The sequence below is a fragment of the Loa loa genome (assembly GCF_000183805.2).
Source record: "Loa loa unplaced genomic scaffold supercont3.146, whole genome shotgun sequence".
NCBI classification, from domain to species: Eukaryota; Metazoa; Nematoda; class Chromadorea; order Rhabditida; family Onchocercidae; genus Loa; species Loa loa.
In genome coordinates this window covers 46,083-58,530 of record NW_018108326.1, presented here as the reverse complement: position 1 = coordinate 58,530, position 12,448 = coordinate 46,083, and the positions used below count along the sequence as shown (strand labels likewise).

General features: G+C 32.0%; 4 protein-coding genes across 4 annotated transcripts; 2 read left to right on the top strand and 2 right to left on the bottom strand.

Annotated features, from left to right (window-relative positions):
* Window positions 1–147: 147 nt before the first annotated feature.
* Window positions 148–1,798, bottom strand: LOAG_08514 (hypothetical protein; the record flags this gene model as incomplete). Its single annotated transcript, XM_003144046.1, has 5 exons — window positions 148–234; window positions 430–627; window positions 715–801; window positions 1,337–1,464; window positions 1,765–1,798. 5 exons carry the CDS (start codon window positions 1,796–1,798, stop codon window positions 148–150), a joined length of 534 nt encoding a protein of 177 aa, XP_003144094.1.
* A 1,471-nt stretch (window positions 1,799–3,269) lies between these two features.
* On the top strand, window positions 3,270–5,854 carry LOAG_17890 (hypothetical protein; the record flags this gene model as incomplete). Its single annotated transcript, XM_020450553.1, has 6 exons — window positions 3,270–3,359; window positions 3,733–3,879; window positions 4,504–4,712; window positions 5,144–5,222; window positions 5,551–5,794; window positions 5,820–5,854. 6 exons carry the CDS (start codon window positions 3,270–3,272, stop codon window positions 5,852–5,854), a joined length of 804 nt encoding a protein of 267 aa, XP_020305751.1.
* A 149-nt stretch (window positions 5,855–6,003) lies between these two features.
* Window positions 6,004–8,888, top strand: LOAG_17889 (hypothetical protein; the record flags this gene model as incomplete). The annotated part of the gene is made up of 4 exons (XM_020450552.1): window positions 6,004–6,197; window positions 6,401–6,501; window positions 6,735–8,315; window positions 8,754–8,888. 3 exons carry the CDS (start codon window positions 6,004–6,006, stop codon window positions 8,300–8,302), a joined length of 1,863 nt encoding a protein of 620 aa, XP_020305750.1. The 3' UTR covers window positions 8,303–8,315; window positions 8,754–8,888.
* Window positions 8,889–9,097: 209 nt separating this feature from the next.
* Window positions 9,098–9,316, bottom strand: LOAG_08510 (hypothetical protein; the record flags this gene model as incomplete). The annotated part of the gene is made up of 1 exon (XM_003144044.1): window positions 9,098–9,316. The coding sequence occupies one exon, from the start codon at window positions 9,314–9,316 to the stop codon at window positions 9,098–9,100; it is 219 nt and encodes a 72-aa protein (XP_003144092.1).
* Between the last annotated feature and the right edge of the window lie 3,132 nt (window positions 9,317–12,448).

The window sequence follows — 12,448 nt, the reverse complement described above, 5'->3', positions numbered from 1 at the left end:
TTTTTTTTTAAATATATTTTATCATTTCTATGAATTTTTGCCCAAAGAATAGCAAAAAATATGTATGAAAGTTATTTTCCATTGAAAATTTAAACGCCAAAAATCATAATAGTCTACAGGAGAAAATTAAGTTAAAAAAATGAAATTTCAAAATTTCACTAATCTTCTTGATAGAATTACACTTCGTGCAGGCTTTCCCAAACGTGTACTTTTTCGTTTTGTATCAGAATTGAGCTAAAAATAGTAGTAATATGAAAGTAATAATTTTTAACACTATAAATTGACAATGTTTTATCAGTCATTCTGAGCTAGCCTACATCAAATAAGGTCAATAAGGTCATGGGAAAGCAAATAAGCAATGGCTTTCATGAACAAATTACTCCATAAATGTACTAATAATGAATGATTTAATTATGATAATTTGCTAACTTTATTAAATTGTTTCTTTCCAGCTTGTAGCATTTGTTCTTTGGTCATTTTTTCATAAATACTTGTTCCACGTCCTCGAGCTAACACTGAATCATCTTGCGTACTTTGCGTTACGACCATTTGATAGGTATTATTACTTCGCGCACTACTTCCTTTTTCCGTTTGAGTACTTTTTATCGACAATAATTCATTTAATTGCTAAATTTAAAAAAAAAAACTTCTAATTTCTTTTTTTTTCACTTTCGAATTTTAATTACTCATTCTAATGTTTTGCCAAATGTTAACTTGAAATTTATAGAAATTCACAGTTATTTCCTGAGTTTTGTCAAGCATCATTTCTTTGCATTCCTCTGGTTTCTTGCATGAGCTTTGCTGAAAATCGGAATTTAAAATCTTTTTGAAAAATCTTTTCGATTATAAATCCTGAAAAATGATATGTGATATCAAAATTATATTAATAATTCCGCCGAAAAACAAATAAATAAAGCAATAATGATTATTCTAAGCATTACTGCACACTTTCAAGAAATTATTAGAACTGAATTTAATTATTTAACTTGAATAGCTAGCAGTAAATAAACATCAAAATGATTGAATAGTACAGTAGGTCAATTATCCGATATCATATGATAACATATAATTGTGTCTTTCTTTAAACTTACAAGGTATTGGATTAATTATTTTTGATCAATAATTTGATAACGAAATTTTTGGAAAAATAAAAAATTCGAAAAACAACAATTAGTTAAAGTTTATTGAAGTTAAGATTAATTTATGCTTCTAATTTATTATATTATCAAAAAAAAAAAAATTATTGGATGGTGGCGACATTTCAGATTAAATGGTGGTAACATTTAAAGTAAATGATAGTGACATTTTTTTTTCTTTATCCAATCAGAAAACATACAGTACTGCTAAATATGATTGCACTTTCAGTTTTTTCGATATCTTTTGTTGATTTGTTTTTTCTCATTTTATTTGATTTATCCTTCTTTTTGTAGCATACAAAAACAACGGATGGTGTTGTACAAACCACTAAAATACTGGTATAATTTTCTAAAACATTTAATAATATCAACGATTTCATCATTTAGTAATACTATTAGTGAATACTGTACATGCTTTATTTTTCATTCCAAAACATTACGGTAATATCAGTACTACCATTATTGAGTACTCTACATGGTTTATTCTTCATTCCAGTACATTACAGTAGTATCAATACTGTCATTATTGAGTACTGTACATGAATTATTTTTTATCTTAAAACATTACAATAATGTCAATACAATAAAGTAACTACAGTCGAATTGTATTAATATGATTATCGCTTACCTGATACAATGAAATAGTATATGCTATAAGACATTGGATTGAATGATCGATGAATAACCAACCACTAATTCTAATGATAAATATAAAATAACTTTACATTTAGTTTCCTTTTCTTCTTATTTACAGTTGTTTAATTTAAAAATTAAGATATTCAATTTTTTTTAAATTACAATTATATTTTGCATATTAGCAGCATAAAGTGTTTATATTGTATTTCATTTCGGATATTATCTTTTAAATTCTAATTTGTGATAAACTGTATAACATTGTTTATTCTATACTTGTTTACGGTACTGTTACTAACACGAACACGAGCCTATGTGAAGTTATGGACAATGAGCCGAGTTATTTCATTCATCGTAGCATGTAAAATAGAATTTCGTAATGTCCTCTTGGCTTAGGAGTGAGGTTATTTGCTGTTACTTTGAGGGTGTTACATGGTATAATGGTGGTCATTAGTGGATGGTTCTGTTTTGATGGCTTTCGAGTTTTTACATGAACTTCCAAGAACTTCACATTCAATATCATTCAATCCATGTAATTCTGTAATCTCGAGTAGACTGCTATAGTACAGAACCTTAAAGATTGAAGATGAAGCAATGATGCGACACAGACTAATTAATGAGTGAGAATAAGAAGAATGCATGATATGACATTGTGATGTAGAGTTGGAAGAAAATTTTCAAGTAGTCAGTACATCAAAGTTGAAACGAGGGGAAGAAAGGGTGAGGAATATGGTGGATGTTGCATGTGCATTGTTCAGCATCATTTAATCATTTAATTAATTAATTAGCTGGGGAAAGGAAGTGAATAGTGGGAAGATGGATAACAATTGCAGCTTACTTCATCCAGTTTTGACATTGATCTAAAACTTGTTACCTGACTGATCTCAAACTTACTGCCCACTCAGTAATATTAACTGGCATTGTTCCTTTACTGTGATATTAAATAACGTGTAGCTGATGTGGTGGGAGTAAGACCCTTTATTGAATAATTATATCTTCCTTTGTGTAAGATCCAGGAACTTGTGCTTTTATGGCCATTTGTTAAATTGTGCAGGTCATCAGAAATGGTCTCTACTTAAATGATTAGTAGGTTTTCGCTCATGACAGCTCTTGAGAATTTGCAAAATTTCTATTCGGAAGAACAGTGTATAAACTTCGTTTTCTATAGTAATATGGTAACTATAGGCTGCTTAATGGATGGCCGAAATGGGAAAGCCAAACGATGTTTTCAGAATAAGGTTCATTTGGGATTTCCCAGTACGTCCATGTTTGATAGGTCAAACAGAGATACGTTGAATTAAACGACTGATAAGTTCGATGATTAATGTCTGAGTTGTGGTGCTCTCGATTTTAAAGAAGTGATAATTTAAGACGTAAAAGAAGTGGTAGGTGTCATCAAAGGAAAGATTAGGGGAATTGTAACTCTTTGCTTTATTTCATTTCGGTAAAGCATTAAATCCTAGTTCATATCAATAAATTTTGTTTTGCAGACCGTGCAGTATGTATAATGGTATTGGATTGCAAACTGCTCGTGGGTCGGGGACAAATGGATACGTGCAAGCTAATTTGGCTAACCTGTTGCTCTCGAAGGTTTCATTTTCTAAATCGTCAATAATTTTTTTCGCAGCTTCTAGTGTAGCATTATTTCGACCTGATTTACTTTCATTATAAATACATTGTTTCTGATCAAGATTTAAAAGGTGCATAAGATGATAACGTGCTTGATTTTTGTGTTGAATGCTTCCGTCCAGAATTTTCTGAACTGTTTTCATTTCCAGTTCTTGATCATCTTCATCGGCTTGTAAATTGACTAGTTGTCTTCCTATTGCCAAACAGATTTTTGGCAAGACGAACCGTGCATGTGGTAAGTTGAGAACCGAAAGTCCAAATAATTCTTTTTTGAAGACGACAGGAGTTTAGCAGCCATCCAATTTTATTCATTCAAGAAAGAATTTCACTTCAGAAACGAGTGGCATATAATTCGGAAGCTGATATTAAGCGAGCCGAGGCTGAAATCAACAAACAGCCGAACAAAGAACTGTTGGAACATAATCGCAAACGCCATATCGAATTGAAATGCGCCGATTTCGAAATGCTCATGGAAAATAAAGTAAGTTCATCTTCAAAATAACTTGAGGAGCTTTGCAAAATACCAAAATCAATTTTCGTTTTTTTCTTCGTTTTAAAAAAGAATTTGTTTCATGAAGTAAAATTTTGATTCTTTTTGTCATTTCATAATGAAAATTGACAACTGTCTTATATACCTTGTTACGATTTAGCACAGAAGATAAAGTAATATGTGTATAGTGAGTCATATTGCCAAAATATACCAAAATAGCTGATGATCTAAGGTTGGCTTATTATGTCGAAGAGGCCTAGTCACTGTCATGTTAGAGCATGTTGTTTTTGATAGATATACAATATTAAACGGAATGGTCTTATGTTTGCGATATTCTTATGCATAATAAAACATTGTTTAGTATGAGGTTCTCTTGTACAAAACGAATTTATCTTCTTAAACGCTCTTTTTAGTTTCGAACTCAAATGGGTTATTTATAAGTCTTAAGGATCATTCGAAAACGTCAAAATTTTAAACATATGCACGTTATTTGTAGAGATTTATTGCCAATTTGTCTATTTTAGGGATTGGTTCCTTATCTATGTTCTCACCAAGTTTGAAATTTGGTTTCAAATTATGATATTTTCGTGAGTCATAGATTTTCGAGATTTCCAGGGATTTGATGAAGCTGAAATCCAGAAAAAAGTGAATGAGTATCGGAAGCTTCTTCAAAGTCAAGTGGCATCAGGAGAACTGGACATAGATGCAGAAATGGACAGTCGAGATACGCATGTTCGTGCAAAGGCTGCTATTGAGAATCGTGTTCGTATGCGCTCTGCTCTTGGGATTAAAGATGATTTTATCGATGGAACATCTTTTGAAAAGTTTGTTTTGTTCTTTTGATATTTTTCTCTGCTTTTTTTAATGAGAAGCTTCAGTTCAAACTTTCATGTGACTCCCCACAATGAAAATTATATTCACTCTAGTAGAGTTTACTTTTTTTTTTTGATTTTACGACTTTATTAGCAACACTTACTGGTTGCTGAAAAAAGACTTAACCTTTCAATCACAATTTTTTTCTAGTTTGAAGCACTGTTGTTAGATTTGCACTGCAGATACTTTAACAGTATTCCATTCCACTGGAGAAAGATTTCCCATTCCACTTCCACTTTCTTTTGTTTTGCCTCAAACGTTGAACTTGTGTAAACAAAAGGAATCAAAAATTAGTTCTTCAGAAATGGGATATATATTGCATATAGGATATATATTGTAAAGGACATACACTGCAAATAATAAATAATTTATTGATTTTCAGCTTAAACAAAAATGTAGACTTGAAAGTAGACGAAACTGAAGAAGACGATGGTAAGAAAAAGAAAAAAAAGGGTGACGAAGTAAGTTCTTGTTCTCCGAGGTTTTTGTGCATGTAATCTTTTTTCCGTAAAGTCTTTCCGTATTTGCATTTATATGCTAGATCGGAAAATTATGTCTATATGCTAGATCGGAAAATTATGTCAAGTGGCATTCGTTATTCCTTCATGTTATTTCCTCATTCTTGATGGATTGTTGAGATGGTCTTTTGATTTTGCAATACCCTCTATTTCGTTATGGAGAATTATGGAAATGGTTTAATTTTTTTGAGGGTAGCTGCTTATGGACGAGTTTGTTTTTGATAGTTATTGAGCAACTTTCTGTTGTTGTTTTCAAGTTAATGTTTCTCAGATGAAAAAAAGTGGGAAAGTGCGAAAAGCAGCATCATCGTCGTCATCCTCTTCGTCGTCATCATCTGAGGAATCATCATCCGATGACTCCTCGGAATCAAGTTCAGACAGTGACGATAGTTCAACGAATTCAGTTGAGGAATCTAGCGAGAGTGATTCAAGTGAAGTATCAGAAGCTGAAATACAAAAAAAGTTAAAAACATATCTCGTGATGAAAGAAGTTTATCGGGAAAGACCCGCGAATCGTAAGTTTCTTTTTTTCTCTTCTAGATGAATATGTTGTCAGCATTGTGATACTTGCATAATGTATTTTGGAAGTTTTTGATACATTACTGATAATCTCATATAGCAGTGATTTCAGCGACATGATCATCTCTATTTGAATACTTTGTTGAAGCGGGTACCTTAAAATCAGAATTTATTCATTTATGCTACTGGTTAACTGTTTTGGCAAATGTTGAATCTTATAATTTTAACTAGCAGACGTTTGCATCGTCACGAAGTTCGACATTCATGTGACCAACGCAATGATGACAATAGTGGTGGTTTTTCTGATCGTGAAAGGCACCGCAAACGTGATTCACCCGATTATTACGACCGTTTTCATCGTCATCAGCGTCACAGTGATGATCACTTTGATTGTCGAAGGTAATGCAGCTTCCTTTCCTTGATTTAGGCAATAAAATGATCCATTATTATCTGCAGTGCTGAAAAATGTTATTTTTGATTATTACTGTTTTTCTTAAAACCTTAACTTTTAACTTTATTTACCGTCACTATGTGAGCTACCATATGAAGTCTTTATCCTTATCACCTTTCTTTCAATTCAATAATTTTTTTATGGATAACAGATCTGGTCGATCACACGGATATGATGATGGAGGACGACGTTACTGGTACTCTCGGCGTAACGATCGTCGAGATGATTGGTATCGTCGAAATAATTCAGGAAGTAAGATGTTTGATTTTTTAATGAGGGGTCATGGGTTTATGATAATGTTAATAGGAATTCTTAAATTAAATAGATTTAAAAGCATGCTGTATATATGTTAGTTTTGGTATAATGTCGAGTACACATAAATTGAAGGCCAGAAATGTATGAGGAGAAATGGTGCAATAATTTAGTTGAGAATGTTCCATATTGTTCGTTTTATTCCAAACGAAAGTAATCGAGATTCTTGTTAGTAGGTGATCGACATCGGAAACGTGATCGTGACGGAAAAAGATATCGTGAGGAAGAAAAACGTTCGCGTCGCAGTTATCACTACTCTTCAAATTCCGATACTGACCGCAAACGAAAACACAGTATGGCAGATCATAGTGAGGATGAAGGTCGGAGACGATTGAGAAGGCATAGTTCGAGTGTGGAAGAAAAAAAGCGTCGCAGGTCGAAATTGAGGGAAGTCATTCCAGATACAAAAGATATAAAAGTAGAACCTGCATTAAGTCCTCATTCCGACAGCATGCAAAAAATTTCTCCCTCGATTGCACCAACATTCCTTGAGGAATCGAATCGCAATATTAGAAACAGAACTCCAGTTTTGGAATCCAGTACTGCTGAAATAGCTTTGCCGGAAAAACAACCTATGGATAGCGTTAAGATGGAAATTGACTCTAATGACGATAAAGAAGAAGTGGAACAAAGCTCAGGGCACAAATGTTGCAATTCAACGGAGATGCACGATAGTTCAGAGAAAAGATATCGTCATGATACTCCAGAATCTGGTGATAGAAGCCGCAGCACTTCTAGTTCTAATGACGAATTCCTGCATCATTCAGGTAGCACACACAGTTCTACCACAACATCAAATGGCGGCGCAACTGAAAATATTTTGAATGGAAATTCAGATGAGGTACACTCACCTTCCCATTCCCCTGAACCAACGTCAGAAACAAAAGACCGGGGTAAGAAGTTGGGAAGTCAGGAAAGGAAAGTTCATTCACCAGGAGATAAACATGGAAAATCTGATTCTGATATGTCTGCGCGAAAGCAATCATCACTTAGGGATTCTGTTGATGACAGCTGCAGACGACATGGATCAAAAGGAAGTTTCCCGAAGAGTTCACATCGCCATGTTTCGAGTTTAGAATCTGATCATGATTGTTCGGAATCTGGTAAGCGGAGAGATCGTCTCTCAGATAATGCTCGCAAACACAAAAAACATTATGCAGAGTCAAGTGAATCCAAATTTCGCTGTTCGGAAAATCATGAATCCAGACATCGCGGCCGTCATCGTTCGACTTCTAGTAGTCGTACTCGCAAATTATCAAGACGGAAATCACATTCCAATGATTCATTACGTAAAAGACATCATGAAAGTAGATCCAGAAGTCATCATTCCAAGCATCAAATAAGCAGAAACCGTAGTCGATCACGACACCATCGTAAACATTCTAGTGAAAGCCGAAGAAGTGTCTCTCACAGTGCTCGCAAATCTACAAGTGCTTCGTCTCAAAAGCGATCATATTCCCATAAAAATAGTCACATGAAATCTGAAAGCACAGAAAGCACTAGTGAAGAAGAAGTGCGTATTAGACGTCGTCGACATGATACGTCCAGTTCGAGGGATGAGGAGGATAGCGACAGTTCTCGTGGCAGGCGATCTCATCGTTCCAGTGGAAGCAGCAGTAGTTCCTCAAGCAGTAGTCAAACATCGGTAGAAAGAACTGGCAAACACTCGAATGATTCTGGAAAGAAACGACATCACCGACGTTCACCCGCACTGCGTGAACCAATTGATGAAAGTGACTGATGAAATCAGAGATGTTAGTTCTCGTTATTTCCTTTTTTAAATATTTTAAATTATGATGTTAAAGATTAAAAAATTTTTCAACAATTGTTACTGCTTATTGCATATTCTTTGATTATGTTAAAAAAAAAAAGACTTGTATTTATCTTTTGCAGTTGGAATTGAAATTTATATAATTTTGGCTTGGTTTGTTTCATCTAACTGATAGTCTCTTCATAAAAGTTTTGTGTGTTAGCAACCTCATTTTATTTAATATACAACACAAAAAACTGAAGGTTAGTATCAAAATTGCATCATTCTTAATCAAAAGGATGATGCAATTTTGATATTAACAATTTTGGTACTTATTCACCAATATATAGTTATGAAATACTGTAGACCTCTGAATAAAAAACTTTGTCATTTCCAGCAGTCCACTAATCTGATCTAAAAAATATTCTTATGTTTTCTTCAGGAGGATAAAGCGAATGTGATGTGATGGGAAATACACTTAGCGAGAAATGTAAACAGTCTGCAATTGTTTGATATACACTTATCTAGATATATGTTTTAGTCATAGTCCTCATTCATTTTGGTTACATTTTCTAGCTAATTTTTTCAATGATGTTTTTTTTTTTTTTGCTCTTTGCAAATTGTCTGAGGTTTACTGATTTGATGCAGTTTTTCAGTCGAGTTGCGTCTGTGGTTTAGATCTCCATATCCTTAAAAATTTGACTGCGCTGAGATTTATCACCCCACTTCTCCCAAATTAATTTTCCATCACCACTGGAAAAGAAAGAAATCAATCGGCGTATTTTCTTAAACATATAGTTTAGCTATTGGATTGTCTGATTTCGGCAGTTGCTGCCAGAGGACATTAACACTCAAGAACATCCCATCTTTCAGCGATACTATTATAAACTGCGATTCTCTGAAATGTGTTTTGATCATAGCACCTATATTTTGAGTGTGTGACAAATCAAGCGCAGCATCAACTTCATCCAGAATGTAAATTGGAGCAGGTTTGAATTTCAGCATTGCCAATACTGATATATCCGGTTGGAACAATATTTTTATTTGTTCAACTTTGCGCCATTTACAAGAATTATATTTATGAACGCCGGGGCAAATAATTCATACTAATGACGCTTAACAATGAAGCAATGTCCCGGAAGTACAAATAAAATATATACAGTCTAGTCGTACGGCAATGAATGAGCACTTTTCAAAAGTTCTCGTGCGTTGTTTCCGTTAAAATACATTTCTGAATGCAAAGCATCTCTATGCCTGAAAAATAACATTTGCACAAAAACACTCCACAAACAACATATTACAAAGATCATTTGTTAAGATTAGGAAATAGAAAAAGTGGACAAATCGATTGTTTCCATTTGCAGCTTTCAAACTACGCTGGAAAAGGAAAATTTAAGTGGCCAAAAGAAAAGTAATGCTCTTTAATCAGTTTAATTCGCATAACCTAAAGGTACGATATATTAAAAATACTAAAAATTCCCTTTTGGACTTTAACAGAGGTGACAATAATTTCCATTTCTCACTTCAGATGATGATCCAAATAATTAACTATTACTGAGATATGTAATATTTTGTTTGTGGAATGTTTTTGTGCAAATGTTATTTTTCAGGCATAGGGATGTTTTGCTAGTTTAGCTTTATACTTTGCATTCAGAAATGTATTTTAACGGAAGCAACGCGCGAGAACTTTTGAAAAGTGCTCATTCATTGCCGTACGATTGGACTGTATATATTTTATTTGTACTTCTGGGACATTACTTCATTGTTAAGCGTCAGGAATTAGTACGAATTATTTGCCCCGGCGTTCATAAATATAATTCTTGTAAATGGCGCAAAGTTGAACAAATAAAAATATTGTTCCAACCGGATATATCAGTTGCAAACACCACTATTATCCGATCACCTCATAGAACTTCAATTAAACAATTTTCAAATGCATTCTCAATGCTTTTGTATTAATTGCTATTATGCTAGCTCAGGAGTAGAAATCCTTAAAACATAGCTGCAATTGCAGTTGTCTCAATTTACATAACAGATTGAAATACGTAATGATGAGTTTTCCTTCATGTTTTAATATTTTGTTTTTAATATTTAATGGTGATAGCTTCTGGATTTCACCTTACCTTTACTGTTTAACAAATTGCAATTACTGTCATTGTTTTGAACTTGTGTCCGATTATCTCATTTCTTTGTTTTCTTATGTTATTGGGAATTTTTTCGAAGGCAGCAATTTTGTAAGGAAAATTTTCCTACCGGAAATTTGTTTTACAAGTGGAAGAATAACTTTTGGTGAATGGTAATAGTAAAAATTTCATAGGGTTATAATGCTTTTCGACTAAATCTATCCTTATTCAATTTCCCCATTTTGCAATTTTTTGATTTTATTCTGATCGATTTTTCCACTGTTCTTCCTTGTCACTTTTTCTTTTTTTGTTTGTCGCGTTTATGTTTTATGAGAAATCTGTTATGAATAGATTCATTTATCGTCGCAATCATCAATTTTTCTTCTATTTTCATTTTTGCTTAATGATAAAATAACGCATTCGGTATGGCTCAGTATATATGCAAATCATCATGTCAGTTCAAAGATATCTAAATTTTGCCTAAAAATGGAAAAATTTTGTATGTTGCCAGATATTTTGTATTAAGAAATAATTTTCTTGCTTGAAAGCTCTTATGAAGGTGGAATTTGATTATATTCAGGTAGAAGATCTGCAAGAGACAGTGTATTTCATCGAAGATACAAATTGATCATCTGCATGTAGTATATGATGGTGGTATAATGATTTAGTTAGCAATTGAATGAAGGAAATTCTGGAATATTTTTTTTTGCATCGGATTACTTACATACTTATCACCTGATGAAACATTTCACAACGATCAGTTTGAGTTCATGACGATATGGCGTAGTTTTATTTGACCCGAAGGTTATCAAAAGTATTGATAACATTTGTGTGATGATATATATGATAAATTCAAAGTATTCTCAATCAATTCCCAGTATAAATACTCGGGATATGATTGGAAATAACAAAGTGAACTAAATTCTTCTTTAAGCAGTTACAATTTCGCAGAGATTTTCTCAATCTATACGGTAAACACAATACGGTATCAAATATCATATTGTAGTGTTTCTTTGGTTAAAGTATTGCATAATGACGACATTATTGATCAATTATTCATTCGAACAAATTCTTAAATGATAAAAGCGCCATTTGCATTTGCGATGATAGCAAAAATTATAATTTTCTAAAAAAAAAAAAGTCAATTGAGAAAAAATTGAAGTTATTGAAAGTTTCGTTGAGAAAACACAAAATACTAGAAGTGAAATACATAATTAAGAATGAATTTACTAATAACAATAAATGATTAATTGCAAAGGATGGAAATTTAGAAAATAATCTTTTCAACAAATATTATACTAATACTTATAGAAGCGTAGAAAATGTTATTCAACGTATTACATCTTAATGTGATCTTTCACGTGAATATGCAACTAACGAGTATGTTATATTTTAGAGATTCAAATTCATATATATATATATTTCAGAAAAAAAATTCATTAACTTTATGTCGTTTCTTGTTTTGTAAATTACAGATGGATGAACTTTAAACTTTTGGTCGTGGACAAATTGTCTACAGTATCATTAGCAGCAGATGTTTGGTTACTGCAACTATCTATGATATTTTCAGATAAATCGCTCGTAGCTATTTGTACAACCTCCGTTGTTGATATTGTTGATGACTTGCTGTCTGTTTGATTTTCTTGCTAAAAAAAAGTGATGCTGATAATTTTTTAAAAAAAGTTAATTATTTTAAAATAATAGAAATAATAAATATAAACATTTTTACCATCATTACTTATCATTGTCCTTAAAATTTATTACTATTATTACTATTATTACTGTTACTACTATTATTACTATTATTATTACTAATTATTATTATTATTACTATTATTATTGTTAATTATTATTATTATTATTATTATTATTATTATTATTATTATTATTATTATTATTATTATTATTATTATTATTATTATTATTATTATTATTATTATTATTATTATTATTATTATTATTATTATTATTATTATTATTATTATTATTATTATTATTATTATTATTATTATTA